The 15,163-nt window shown below is 34.3% G+C and overlaps 1 protein-coding gene across 4 annotated transcripts in view; it reads left to right on the forward strand.

The window, feature by feature from the left end:
* SLC16A7 (solute carrier family 16 member 7) overlaps positions 1-9,861 on the forward strand; it is an 85,040-nt gene extending 75,179 nt beyond the window's left edge. For all 4 annotated transcript variants that reach the window (XM_085220157.1, XM_085220145.1, XM_010707634.4 and 1 more), the window contains exon 5: positions 1,429-9,861. In XM_085220157.1, coding sequence (XP_085076283.1) covers positions 1,429-1,700 — 272 coding nt within the window. In that variant the 3' untranslated portion in view covers positions 1,701-9,861. The remainder of the gene's footprint in view (positions 1-1,428) is intronic.
* The last annotated feature ends 5,302 nt before the right edge of the window (positions 9,862-15,163 follow it).

Raw genomic sequence — 15,163 nt, forward strand, 5'->3', positions numbered from 1 at the left:
TTCAACTCATTTCAATAAATAATAATTGTACAAGTATATTTTTAACAGACCTCAAGATATTCCATGTCTGCCGCATCTTTTCACATATGAGTTTATTTTGGTAATGGCAGAACAAAACATGTACAACTCACACAGATTCTCTCTGTGCCACCTAGTGGGGGGAGCCATCCGTGACTGATAGTCTAGCTTTTTCAGCCAGGCTCTGAAATCGATATGAATCCAAAAATTTTAAATTTAATATCAATGGTGCAATGGCATATATGATTATTTATTTTTTAATGTGTATATGTATAGTGCTATAGTGCTATGTATAGTGCTATAACCACAAGTATTTGTGCTAAAAGGATAAGTAATTGATTGTTCTTGTTAAACAGAGACAACAGAGGGGATGAACACGTGAAAAATCTAAATTCCAGTTTTGACTAGTTCATGTTCTTTAAAATACTATGCTGAAGTAATGTTAGTGCAGAATCTCATTTTTAATCAATTTTATGAGACTGCTTATGAATAAAAAGAGGTAAATTGTACTATTTACAGTAATAAGTTAATTATACACTTGCAGCACTACTTGAGTTTTTCCTAATGCTAGGCTTGTGAAATAAAGAAAAGACTAAAATAGTCTGATGGCTTGTAAATGTGTCTCAGGTGAATTAGGGCATTATGGCTGCAACCCAATAGAAGCATCTAAGTAAGTACTAAATTTAAGTGTGCAGGTTATCTTTTGAATTTCAATGATAGTGTAGCTGTGTTCAAAGCTGAATGCTTGGATAAGTACAAATGTTGATTAGGGAGTTGAAAAAAATCAGAAAGAATGGCTCATAAAATGGAAGAATATTGCAGTTTCCTTGTCATGTCCAAACTAATCTTAGAATTGTGAATATAATTTTTAGGTACAGACTTCTGAGTTAAAAAATCAACAGTTAAGGATGATGGCTGAAAAGATAAGCCTTTCTATTTCTTTCACCAGTCACAGGGAAATAAAAATGGAAAACAAGCAGTTGATGCACAGTGACAGCAGTCTAAGAAGGCACATTCCTTCTCATCCTATTGTCTGTGTACAGCCTCCATGACTGTCAGACAGCCACTCCAAAACAATAGGAAACAAAATCAGGAGCTGAATAAAATAATAAGACAATGAAAGAAAATGAAAGGACTGAAAACTGTCTATCATTATTCATTAAGCTTTACCTACTTTGTTCTTCAATATTTTATCATTGTCAGTGATTCCAGTGACAATTGCTAGTTTAACCAACACAAGCTTTATTAGAAGTCCACTATATATTTTAGACAATTTGTGTTGGAAACGCTTTTCTGCTCCAGCTTTGAATACCAGGTCTTACATAGATGTTTCTCCTAGAGAAATATTTAGACTGTGTTAGGTATTCTATTCTAAACATGCTTTTCTCTCCTTTTGTTTTTCTATTTCAGGTTGGTTAGTGGATGTTACTGGTGAATATCAATACATGTATTTTGTCTGTGGAGTGATTGTGATTGTGGCCAGCATCTGGTTGTTCATTGGCAATGCTATTAACTACAGGCTTTTGGCAAAAGAAAAGAAGTTAGAAGATGAGAAACAGAAAGCACAGAAGAACACTGACTTGAAGGAGGCAGAACCACTAACAAACAACGAGAACGAAGATGCTGCTAGCAGAGCTGACAAATCTCTTGAAGATCCTTCAGAAAGAGAAACCAATATTTAATCTGCTATGTAGCCCAGAAGACAACACTTATGACTTCCATTAGAAATATGCCTTCAAGACACAAGTCAGGTTTTGTGTTAATAATGATCAGTTATAATATTGGATGGGAACAGATTTTTTGCCCCATGTCAAGACTCTGAGTTAAATAACAATCTACAGTTTATTTATTTCAGTGATACAAAATTGAAGTTACAGAGGTAGTGGTTCCATACAATAATCCCATCCAAACTATGACTCTGGACAGTGAAGAGTCAAGAAAACTATGTGTAAAGCCTTCATATGACAAAGTTTTGTTTCAAAAATACATCTAATGCAAAAGCATCTGTTACTGTTGTATGGGAAGATATTTTGTGGTCTTTAATAGAGTACTTTTAATGTCTGTTGAATTGATGTGCCCAAACTGTATTTACTACTAATATCAACAAACAATATGAGCTCAAAGGTTTGTTTCAAAATTACCTGAATGAAGCACAATGAAAACTTTTTTCTCATTTGTATGCCCACTAGATCAAAATATTCATTATATCTATATAAACGATTACAATAGGAATGTAGAAGTTAAGGTTGGAAGATAAACAATTGGTGGGCACAATTTATAAAATGCAATAAACAGCAGAGGTTGATTCCTCCTGTAATAGGTGGCTATGTTGTACTTCAACAGATGCATTTGAACACAAGTACATTCAGACCTCACTAATTCAAAATAAGCTAAATGAAAGTATTTTAAACTAGAATTTATACTGCAAACAAGAGTGGAAATCAGTTTGTTCACTTGCTTCATGGCAATGAGATCAGCATGGATGCTTGAGTTAATTGGCAAGTCATTAACTGGTTGATGACAAGATGTAAGGTCTAACTTCAGGTCCTTGAGGGCAGGTAACTTCATACCAGTTCTCATCTCCCCTTCCCTTGTATTTAATGAAAAGCTACTTCTATTTCATGTTATTGGTTTAATCAAAAATGCTGCAAAGTGCATTGTCAGTACAAGTCTGGAAGCTTTGTATTAGCGTATTATTTTTTGTGCAGTATATTTGGTCTTCTTTCACATAGACACATCAATTGAAATATACAAAATTGTTCCTCCTTTAGGTAAAAATAAAATAAAATGAAATAAAAATTATTAATAAAAAAAAGATTTAGCATTGCACTTGAAATTGAAAAGTGCAAGGTTCTGAAGATTTTAGATGAGAATATTTCTGTTCTATTCATAGTTGAGGAACTTCATTTTGCAGAGTTGCATATATATGCCACAGAACTTGTGAAAATTAAGGGTCTAATTCTTAGAACATTTTTACATGTACATTTAATTCAGGAAAAAGTATGTCATTTTTCTTTAGTCCTCAAATACATATCATATAGCTGTAAATACGCTGGACAGACAGATATGTTAAACACAATTTGAAGTGCCAATAACAAAAGAAATACAATAACAAAAACTAGCAAGTGCAAATGCCAGTTTCTTAAGAGCAGCATTCAATTTAATTATTTTCATTATTTAAAAAAGAAAAAAAAAGATATTGCTTGCCTCTGTCTTGCAGGATTATCATCTTATTTGCTACGAACTTCCACAGTAATGCTGAACTTTATCTCAGCACTGTTTTGGAGAAGAAACATCATGAATCTGCTAGCAAGACAGTACAGAAGTTTGCATCTTCTTTTTACCTAACTATGCACAGAAAATCCAGACAGCTTCTACAAGTCTTGTAGGTACTTCAGCAATAAAATAATGCATATTTCAGAGTTTTAGAAGAAAATAAGGGTTTTATGCTCAGATTTGAGCAGTGAACTGTTAAAGGAAAGTGATATAATCCCCATAAAATTGCAGTTCAGAGAAATAAATACGTTCTTTCAAAATGTAATCCAGACAACACACTACGAGATAAAAGCATTGCTCTGGTTGTGGATGCATGAACATACAGGGGGAGTTCCAGGGTCCAGCCTGAAAATGCCCCACATGTCCAGAGATGTGGAGTTTCATAAATGGCAAGCTGTCATACAGTTAGGAATATCAGTAATAATCCTGGACTACAAAGGATGAACTGAAACATCAGCTAAAGAGTAGTCATCAGGAACATCACTTTGCTCTTGACAGCAAGTGTAAAAGGCAGAGATTATTTGAAAAGAGTTGAGTGCAGAGGTAGAACAAAAATGACTGAGGCAAAAGTCTGTGTGTTTATTATCTCTGCACAACAAGCAAACAAACAAACAGAAACCCAATAAACCAAAATGAAAAAAAAAAAAAGAACATGGACAACTACAACAAAAACACAAAATAGCATGATTAAAAATGCAGGGTAAAAGACAGCAAGTATCAACTTTTGATTTAAGCCCATTAAAAACTGATATAATCATGCAGGCAGCTCACTTGTTCTGAAAAGGACTGCAGAATACAATAAAACATGGTATAGGAAATAAGAGAAACCAAGATTCTTTGAGCCATAGACACACCTGCAATAGCAACATTGATGTTACTATCTCAGAGGTACTACTAGAGGACTCCTGATCTTTCATCTCCAGTCAATTATGTCAGTAGTAGGAATGAAAGAGCTGTTTTACCAAATTCATTACCACATTCACCAATGTACAACTTTTAATCATATAATGAAGTAAAGTATCAGGCAACAGAAACAACATAAGATGTGAACTGAATCAAGAAAAACATTTCTTAACATCCTTCTCATTTTTTCTTCTTAAAACTGGCAACAACTACTACTACTACAGCAAATCAGAATGCACTTGATATTACTAAGTGTTACGGAATTTTGAATGCAGAGCATAATGAAGAAGATTGGAGCCATATCTATGCAAAAAAAAAACAAAAAAAAAACAAAAAAAAAACAAAAACAAACAAAAAAAAAAAAAAAAACCCATGCCAGAAATGAAAAAGTCTTCCAAATAAGAGTCCTAAAGTGGAATTTGAATATGTAGTTCTTATTTTAATATTAATAATAAACTGCCTTCGTTCAATTCTATGAGCATTAAAGTAGTGAAATGAATATAACTTGCCTATAAAATGCAGAATATCATTCTTTCTTGCACTGAGCTGAAATCATTTCTGCAAATAATTTCCTTATCATTCTGCTTTCAGAATGAGACCCAAGTATATATCATTTATTTATGTCCCTCTGCTTTATTTTAGTTACCTTCGTCAGCCCTCACTATGGACCACTGCAGGGTCAAAACTAAGAGATGCCTTTGCTGTACAGTCATATAATGTACTCTCAAATTTTAAGATGTATCACACGTATCTCTTACACACTATGAAGTCTGTAGTCTCTGTCAGTCAGTGTAAGCAAATCCTGAGTTAGCCTTAATCTGATATATATTTCATCCTCTTTATCTCTCTGCTATAACATTTCTGAGCCAGATTATCATGTTGTTTATATTCAATCAATCAAATAATGCCAAAATCTTAAAATTAGTAGGAAAAAGAATAATCAGCCTCCACTGATCATATTTTTTGATTTAACATCAAGGTTAAATTTCAGATTCTCAGAGTACTTATCCAGATACTTTTATCTCTTTAGTCTTTTTTGACATTATAATTCTCTAGTAGCAGGACAGTTCTTCTGTTTTGCCCTTTTCAACTCCAGAGAAAGCCTTCTCACTAATAATTCTTAGTACTTGTTCAAGAACAATAGTTCACCCTTGCCACTTCTCACCACTGAACTGTGCTTGCAGCTGTTGCCAGTTTTGTATCTTCCTCATTTTCACATATGAAGTCCTGTAGTCAAAGAGCAATATTTATGTTTCAAGAAGGTGATTTGTGAACTGTTTTGAACAGGGTTGGAAAAAGTTCTCTTCAAGTAGATTATTATTATTTTCTTCAGTTTTCTAATGATATTTTCCTTATGAGAGTAAGTTCAGCTTTCCCTGCTGTTGAAGTTAATGGCAACAATTTCACTGACTTTGTGAATCAACATTCACATTAATTTTTATGGCATTTTTGCATAGCAACATCCACTGTACTTAAAAAAAAAAAAAAAAAAAAGTTTGTCAGCGTGTACATAACTGTTCAAAACTTAAGCCAGAGAAATCTATGAAGAGTCACAAGCTCTGCTGGTAAACAATGAGTTTCAATTTTTTTTTTAATTATTTTTTTGTTATTATTTTTTTAATTTTTTTTGGTACAACCATCTATAAAGATTCTATGAAGTAGCAATGCATCATATACTCCCTCAAGGAGTAGGATTCATCTTGCCTAGTTTTATCCATACAGAAATCATATTGATTTTATTTCCTATTAGAAATGCATCCCTATTAACTATTTTTGTAACTTTATTTCCCTTCTTATTCAACTTGAAAGTTCTCCTGACTCCCAGTTTTCCATTCTGATGTTGCACAAAAAAACTTATATATGGCACAGAATCTCTTAATCTCTATTGTTAAATACTTGCTCTCATTGTCTTCCTTCAAATGCCGAAATAATTTTTTTTTCACTTGATACTTTAGATGGTTGTGGGGAGGTAAGGTGTTATTCACTTATATAATAAACTACAGATATAACACAGAGCCAGATTGTATTTAGCCATCAGGATGTACTAAACAAGCCCACTTTTTTAAAATCATAGAATCATAGAACGGTTTGAGTTGGAAGCATCATTTAAGATCATCTAGTTTCAACCCCCCTGCTATAGGCAGGGACACCTCCCACTCAGCCAGATTGCTCAAAACCTCATCCAGCCTGACCCCAAACACCTCCAGGGAGGGAGCATCCACAACCTCTCTGAGCAACCTGTTCCAGCGTCTCACCACCCTTGCAAAAAAGAATTTCTTGCTGATAATATCTAGTCTAAATCTACCCTCTTCCAATTTAAATCCATTTCCTCTCATCTTGTTGCTACATGAGCTAATAAAGAAGTCCCTTCCCAGCTTTCCTGTGGGCTCCCTTCAAGGAAGACCACTATAACATCTCCTCAGAACCTTCTCTTCTCTAGGCTGAAGAGCCCCAGCTCTCTCAGCCTGTCTTCATGGGGAAGGTGTTCCAGCCCTCTGATCTTTTCATGGGCCTCCTCTGGACCTGCTCCAACAACTGCATGTCCTTCTTGTGTTGAGAGCCCCAGAACTGGACACAGTACTCCAGGTGGGATCTCATGAGAGCAGAGCAGAGGGGTAGAACCACCTTACTCTATCTGCTGGTCACGCTTCTCTTGATGTAATCCAGGATACAGTTGGCTACATTAACTTGCTGGAATGGATACTGACAATTTTGCCTTTAATGAAATTCAATCAAGGCAATTTTTGTTAGTTTCTCTATAGATAACTATTTTTTTTACTCCTACTGAGGAATATAAAGGGATTTTTAGAAAATACTTATTATCAGAGATGACATCAATTTTAACAAGGCTCTCTGGTTTACTTTGGGGGGGAGAGGTTTGGCATTTTTCTGATGTTTGTGCATATATACTTAAAGCATTTGCATGTATAGGCATCTTTTAAATCACAATTTGCATAAGTATTGCTATATAATTTCAACATCATTTCATGGTATTATTTTGCAATTCATTTTTTTTTCTCTGTCATCTACCTCTCAATTACAGTTTGGAGACTTGCATGACCCTGAAAGAATACAGCTAACAAAAAGCATAGTGTTTAAACTTGCACAGCTTATTAGACAGTCTCCAAAATATTTGAAGTAGTTCATAGTTATATTTCAAAGCACTGCATACTGATGACTCTATTCCTTTTCAATGTTTCTAGTAAATCTGAAGACTAAAGCCATACTGGTATATTTTTTGCATCACTGAGCTGGTGTAAAAAAATTGATGTGTCATTTAAGTATCCAAAGTCTACTGCCCTTTCTGAGATGCTGCCTTTTTGTATTTCTTTCTATTTCTGAACTAAAGGAAGAAACTAAATGGAAATATTAGGACATTAGTACCTATAAAGTGTTACAAAAAGTGTTGCAGAATATTTTGCATTCTTCATCCCAAAAGATAGAAAGAGAAAGAAAAGAAAAGAAAAGAAAAGAAAAGAAAAGAAAAGAAAAGAAAAGAAAAGAAAAGAAAAGAAAAGAAAAGAAAAGAAAAGAAAAGAAGAAAAGAAAGAAAAGAAAAGAAAGAAAAGAAAAGGAAAAGGAAAAAGAAAAGAAAGGAAAAAAAGAAGGACGGAAGGAAGGAAGGAAGGAAGGAAAGAAGGAAGGAAGGAACGAAGGAACGAAGGAACGAAGGAAGGAGAGGGAAAATAATTGAATACAGAATTTTAGTTTTCTTTCTCTTTTGTGGGGACAGCTGGGGAAGCTGGTCACAAAATATTCCACTGGGGACAAGAAATAATGGTTGTTGGTCTTGAAAAAAAAAAAGAGAGAATTGTTTCATCAAATATACTGTTCTGTTTAGTCTACAAACCATTCTTGCCTTCTAAAACAGTCAACAAAGTCCACTGAAGTCAACATAAAAAATCATATAAGCTTTATCAGACTTTGGAAGTGACATGGCTTCAGTGGAGGCTTCAGCCTTACTTTCTCCATATCAAATCTCAGGAATGTCAGATAAAACGCAACAAATGCAGGATTTAATTGCAACTGGCAAATTTAGCTATGCCTGCATAATATACGTAGTGAATCAGTCCCTAAATTAACGCACAATATGTATTATTTTAGTCTATGTAAATAAGCAAAAACAAAAAGCAAAAACAAACAAAAAAACCCTCTGAATGTAAATTATAAGTAGAGAGGATATATTTAAATAAATATCCGAACAAACCCGTTTAACTCCTGAAGAGAATATCTGTTTCCTTTCAAGCCTTCTTTCAGCAGTTTATAATCTTCATTTTTATTATTTTTATTAGAAAGTGATTTGAGTCTTTTGGAAGTCTATATATAAATATATATATAAGGGAATATATATCTGTATTTGTGTATGTGCGTGTATATGTATTCCCTTATATATGGAACTCTAATTTATATATATTATATATACTTATGTATATATAAAATATATATAATGTTTTAGAGTAAGTTGCATATTGTGCCTATTAAATGACACTCACTTGTAAGCAGATAAAAAAACTTCAGCAAGTAATAGAACAATGTAGAGATTTGTTACAGTGGTAAAGTATTATTTTTCAGTTTCTGCTGGTTTTATTTATATCAGAAATTCATTCAGAAAACTTCATTATTTCATAACACTGGTATTTCAAGCATGACTCAATTAAAAGTTGACCTAAATTCACTGAGAATTTTCAATGTTAGACTAGAACTCCTCCACTGAGGGTGGAGTGGTTGGCTGGTTGTTCTTGCTGTGAAAATATTATCTGTGTGATCTCTGAGCAGACTGTGAAATGTAGACTGATTTTTCAACACTATAATATGTATTACAAGATCATATGAGATATTGATAGACAAGATATTCTTGTAAAAACTGTGGAAAATGAGGAAACTGAAGCTCTGCAAACACTATTCCAATTAAATTTTTGTGGGGAACTCTCCAGAACATTAAATTATAAAAACAGTGGCAATTTTTTATACATTTTCCACATATTATTTTTATTCTGTCTGCAGGTAGGCAAGTCTGTGAAATGCCTACACTTGTCTCTGACTCTTAAGAAGCTCTACCTTAATTTTTTTTTTTTTTTTTTTTTTTTGAGAAGTTTTTCAGAGTGGTACATAAAGCACTTAAAATACCCTTCCTGATCTGTGACATAGACATTTTTCAATTCTGGCTTACTTGGAAAGTTCGCCATGTCTGCAGTCTGCTAATAGAACTTGGTATTCCTATGCAATAATTCAACATGTAGTTGCCACTGTTGCTGGCTAACATTTTTTTTTCTTCCTTTTTGTATTTTGCAATACTGTATGGTTTTTACTTGAATATATTGGCTAAACTTTTTGTTTGGTTTTGTTTTGACAATCAATTATTAGCTAGAGGTGCTATTTATGTTCCAAAGAGATCTGGGTGGATAATAACATTTTCTTTCTAGATGCCAAATGCTTTTTTGACCTGACAAAAGTCATTGTTCATAATGTATATTAATCCTGTAAAATGCTTATGCACTGCATTACATTGTATTTAAATGCATTTTTGCTCATTAACTTCTATTCCAGGCCTGTACTAGTGTCTAATATGTCCAGTTTGTCCATGTCTATTTATGGAAAATTACAAAGAAAAATATGTATGATAAACAATCAAAAAAAAAAAAAAAAAAGGAAAAAGAAATAAAATTTCCATGCAAAGTTTCTGAAAGTATGTAAATGCTTTTTAAAATTTTCATTCTTTAGTAGAAAATTATTTTCAATTTTAAAATGTGAAGATATTCATAGATATATATGCATAGATTAACTATTCAGATTTAGCTAAGACCTCAGAATCTCTTATATCTGTATACAGATCTGAAAGGTTTCTAGCGCAGAAAAAAGTAGTACTAACAGTAAATATGTTACCAGCCCCTTCCATCCCTAACCACACCATTAATTACAACTAACTTTCATAAATTACTCAAAAAAACTTCTGGACACCCAGGATGTTTCTCAATTATTCTGACTGGGAAGTTTTTCTGTATTCCATGTATACGCAAAACCATTCATTTATTACTAGTACTCATTTTTGTAATGAGTAATGAGTACATACAAATTAAAACAGTGGATATAAATAACTCTATTCATTCACTTCTTTCCAAGTGTTTCCAGATCCTACTTATTTGTCACTTGGCTTAAGGCTACGGTTGCTAGCCTCAGTTAAGTTCTTTTTTATGTACGTAATTTGATTGGGTGTTTGAAATCAGAGATAACAAAAATGATTAACATCATTTTCATGCTATCTACGAGCCTTTATAAACAAGCACAACAAGCTACTAGGAAACAAAGATGTACCATTTCTTAACTGTTGAATACAAAACATAAATTTTATGAAAATAAAATGACCTTTATTTTCAGATTTCTAATAACTGCAACATTTATTTTCATGTAATGTTATCACTAATTTTCTTGATATGGAAACGTTGATTCAGATATATTTAGATTCTGTTTAGATTCTAGCCAATTGTAATATTTGCATATTTGAATATATGTAATATTCATAAATAATCTATTTTGAGGCATAGACCAAACAAAGATTAAAATTAAATTTAAAAATACATAGTGGTAAAACTGTTCTTTGTACAATGTACTGGGTCCAATACTGCTCTTTCCAGTTTGTTTTTGATGCAAATATGATATTTAACCTTGATCAAAGACGTTGTTATCTCTTGCATGGAAAACATATGTTGCCTCCCTGAATGTAAATGCCATGCTAAAATATTACTTAATTAAGTATATAAGTAATGGACTGAAATCTTCAGTTTTCACTTGAATACTTTGAAGTATCAGAATAATTGAATCACTGAATAATAGGATATCCAGCGTTGGAAGGGACCTGCAAGAATCATCATACCCAACCCCTGGCTCCACACAGGCCCAACAAAAAATTCAAACCGTATTTCTGAGAGCATTGTCCTAAGACCTTCTTGACCTCCCACAGCTCAGTGGCATGCCCACCGCCCTGGGCAACCTGTTCCATCCTCCGGTGCAGACCCTTTCTCTAACTACCACCTGCCCCTCCCCTGACACAGCTTTATGCCATTCTGTCACAGAGTGCAGAGCTCAGCGCTGCCCCTCCACTCCCTGTGAGGAGGAGCTGCAGCTGCCATGAGGCCCCCCCCTCAGCTCTGAGCTGAGCAAACTCAGGGACCTCAGCTCTGCTCCTCATGTGGCCTGCCCTCTAGATCCTTCATCATCATTGTAGTCCTCCTTTGGACACTCTGATTTATGTCCTCCTTATATTATGGCATGCAAAGCTGCAGGCAGTGCTTGAGGTGAGGCTTCACCAGCACAGTGCAAAGCAGAATAATCTCTTCCCTTGACCAGCTAGCAGGGCTGGGTCTGATTCACAGGGTACAGATGGCTTTCTTGACTGTCACAGCACACTTTTCACTCGTCTGCAATCCTATCCATCAGCATCTTACAAGGTTTTGTTTTCTCACAAATTTATGAAGTTTCTTTCTTTTGGTATGCTTATTTTCTTTTCTTAATTTAATTATATGCATATAGATATAGATTCCTCCTAGAAATTATATAGTTGCAAAGAATCACAAGTTTTATTTTCTGTGTAAAATTGTTGTGATTCCAGAAATCTTTGATGTCATCTATACCAACCATATATAGTTCTTGAATGACTGTGAACTGAAATAAGCAACTTGCTAATACAATTTTTCTTATTTATTAATTTAATTCAGACAGCAGTTCATTAACACAATCTATTTTTTATATTTCTCACCAATATTTGTGGGATCCTACAAAAAGGCTATATTTAATAAAATCATTTAAATTGTATTTGAAATTCAGAGTACAACACCATAAGAAATATTTTAAAAGTGTGAGTTATTCAAACATCTTGAAACTTTAAAAATTTTCTGTTAAAAGAAATTGAAACCAGCTAGGAATTGAAAGATTTGTCTTGCAAAATTTGGTTAAGAAATCCCTAGATTTTTTGTAGACATATTTTCCTCAAAAAAGTATCTTCAGGAATGGTGCTTGAAAAATCTAAAGCCACAGGAGTACTAAAAGAAATGGCAACATTTTGTGAAGTGTCACATGCATCAGCTTTCACTGACAAAAAAGTTTATTTTGGAGGAGCAGTGATTCATTTTGCCAACCATCATAATATACTTTGATTAATAACTGCAATTCCAGTTTTGCCTGAATGATAGATGAGTAGTAGTTAGGCAGTGTAATTATTCAGTTCAATTGTTGAACTGAATAATTGAGGAAAAATGGTTGAGATTGAATTTATTTTTTTTCATTTCCTTCAGAAAAGAACTGTTTCTTTGTCTTAATTAGAAAACAAATGTTCTCAATTCTGTTTTGGACCTTCTGAATGGAAATAAAGGTAGACTTAGACACCATTTATTAAGCAACAGGATTCATAAATGATCACATTATTTATTTATATAGACAGGCATTCACTTCTTTCTTCTGTCTGACATGAATGAATGCATGATTTCCTCTTCTAAAGCTGTTGGGGATTAGTGAGTGATTTGCTGTCTTCTCTTCCATGTAATTTTTTCTGCCATGGAGACTGGTAATCTTTTGTTCCGTTTTACATGGAGGCACTCTAGCATCTGCTCTCCAACTCTTCCAACAGCAAAAATAAAAATTTGAAAAAAAAAAAGCAGAGGTAAAGAGCACCAATGAAAGAATGTTCTGATATCCTTTAACCAAAAAACCCTACAGAATTGTGTTTGGATAATATTGTAGGAAATGCACTGGTTTGAAATGATGCAGTATTCATCAGTTTTGAAAGACTGAAAAAAAAAGTGGGCTGGAATTGATGATCTCCTTTTTTTTTACTTGGCTGATGTATATTGCAAACAAAACATTTTGTTTTGGGATATTAATAAAATCCACAATCTGCTTTTTTGTATTTAAATGGACACTGGATTTGTTGTATTAAAGGAATAGTCTGAGTTGATTCAAAATGATGACCTCATGCAATTAATATTTATCTTCCCGTCTTCAAATTCAAAAGTGTGAAATTACAGTCTAGATACAGAAGTCTCAGAAATAAGTAAGGGAAATAGTGCCCCAAAGTAACAATTATTTTCCAAAACAGTTAATCATTCTATCAGAATACTTCTCATATGTTAACAGTGTCACTAAATGCTCTCAATTCTCAGATCAAGCAAAAAGATACTAAAAACTAATTCCTAAATTCTGCTTTAACAACAGCCACAGTAATCTGAAGATTCAGTGCAGCAGGCAGAGGGCTGTTAACAGAAGCATATAGTTGCAGGCTCTGAAAAGTATTAAGTGCTTCACAGACTTCAGGAATTTGAAAATAACATGAGTTTTTAGCCTGTGGACTGTTTGAAATTTGGTAGTTGCTGCAGGGAATCAACAGCAAGGTGAACAAGTTTGAAACCATTTATAAGGTCCATTTTGTATATCAGTTCATAACTTGCTCCCATATCTCCGTCATCAGTCTCAGCAGTGTGTTTTCTGTTTACAGAAGAAAGTCACTGGGAAGCTTCCATGATGACCTTTCTGTCACCTTCCTCTAAGTGCAGATCAGAAGCTACCAGGAGAGCCTGAGGTGAAAATTGCTTGCCTCTAGTTTTTTGCACGGTCTCCAGCTTACAGCTAAGAATCTACAATGCCAAACAACCACACAATACCTTGCTCTCTTCAAGGTGCTCAGTTCAGAGGCCCAGCTCACTAGAAGTTATTTCAAGGACTATCTGTTTCTAACATATTCCAAATTCTTCCTCACTGTGCCCCAAACCTAGACAAAGCACAACCAGAAAACTTTTAGGCTGAACAGCTGGGGTGATTTTTTCTCTGTTAGTCATGATCTTCAGTGTGTGTGATTATATTCCAGTGGAAAAACTTACAGTTTTTAAATTTAGGGAATTCTCTTTAAAATAGATTTTGGGAAAGATCCTAGGAACTTCACATGGATGCAATCTGAAAGCTTTCTGAACAGATTTTTTCACTTCATGCAACTTGTCCTTATGAGACTTTCATCTCTGCCAAAAAATTTTCAGACACCCTATGGAAAAGTACATTTTGGGATAATATCAACTAAACATGGCTGTGAAAATTATAAGCTATTCCATGATGGAAGGATCTTGATTGGATTGAAGGACTGTGAGAAAAATATCCAATATAAGAAGAATCAGAATTTGCTCATTCAGGAGTCTTTCTCCAACTCCTATAAATACTATAATTATTTTTTTTATACAGACTTTATGGAATAACTTGTATATTTGGAAAGTTATCTGTTCAAAATAGGATCAGAGAATAAATAAAAAAATAAAAATAAAAAATGCAAGATAACTAGGATTTCATTTTTTACCTATCTGATGGGCTGTTCTGGGAAGTTTTCTTATTATCCTGCATTTCTAGGAATACAAATGAATCATAGAATCACAAGGTTGGAAAGGACCTATAAGATCATCTAGTCCAACCGTCTTCTCATTACCATAGCTACCAGAAACTAAACCAGATCACGCAGCTCCTCGTCCAGACGCCTCTTGAACAATGCCAGGGATGGTGACTCCACCACCTGCCTGGGCAGCCATTCCAGTGCCTGACCACTCTTTGAGAGATAAAGTTTTTTCTCATGTCCAATCTAAACCTCCTCTGGTACAACTTGTGGCCATTTCCTTGGGTCCTGTTTGTTGCCTGGAAGAAGAGGCCAAACTCCTTCTCATCACAACCTCCCTTCAGGAAGTTGTAGAGTGCAATGAGCTCTCCCCAGAGCCTCCTCATCTCCACACTAAACAATCCCAACTCCCTCAGCCGCTCCTCATAAGATTTGTGCTCCAGACTCCTCACCAGTTTTGTTGCCCTTCTCTGGACACGCTCCAGGGCCTCAATGTCTTTCTTACAGTGAGGGGCCCAAAACCAAACACAATACTCGAGGTGCGGCCTCATCAGAGCTGAGTAGAAGGGGATGATTAGCGCTCTGCTCCTGCTGGCCACACTATTT

Source organism: Meleagris gallopavo, chromosome 1 (assembly GCF_905368555.1).
Source record: "Meleagris gallopavo chromosome 1, MGAL_WU_HG_1.1, whole genome shotgun sequence".
Taxonomy (NCBI): Eukaryota; Metazoa; Chordata; class Aves; order Galliformes; family Phasianidae; genus Meleagris; species Meleagris gallopavo.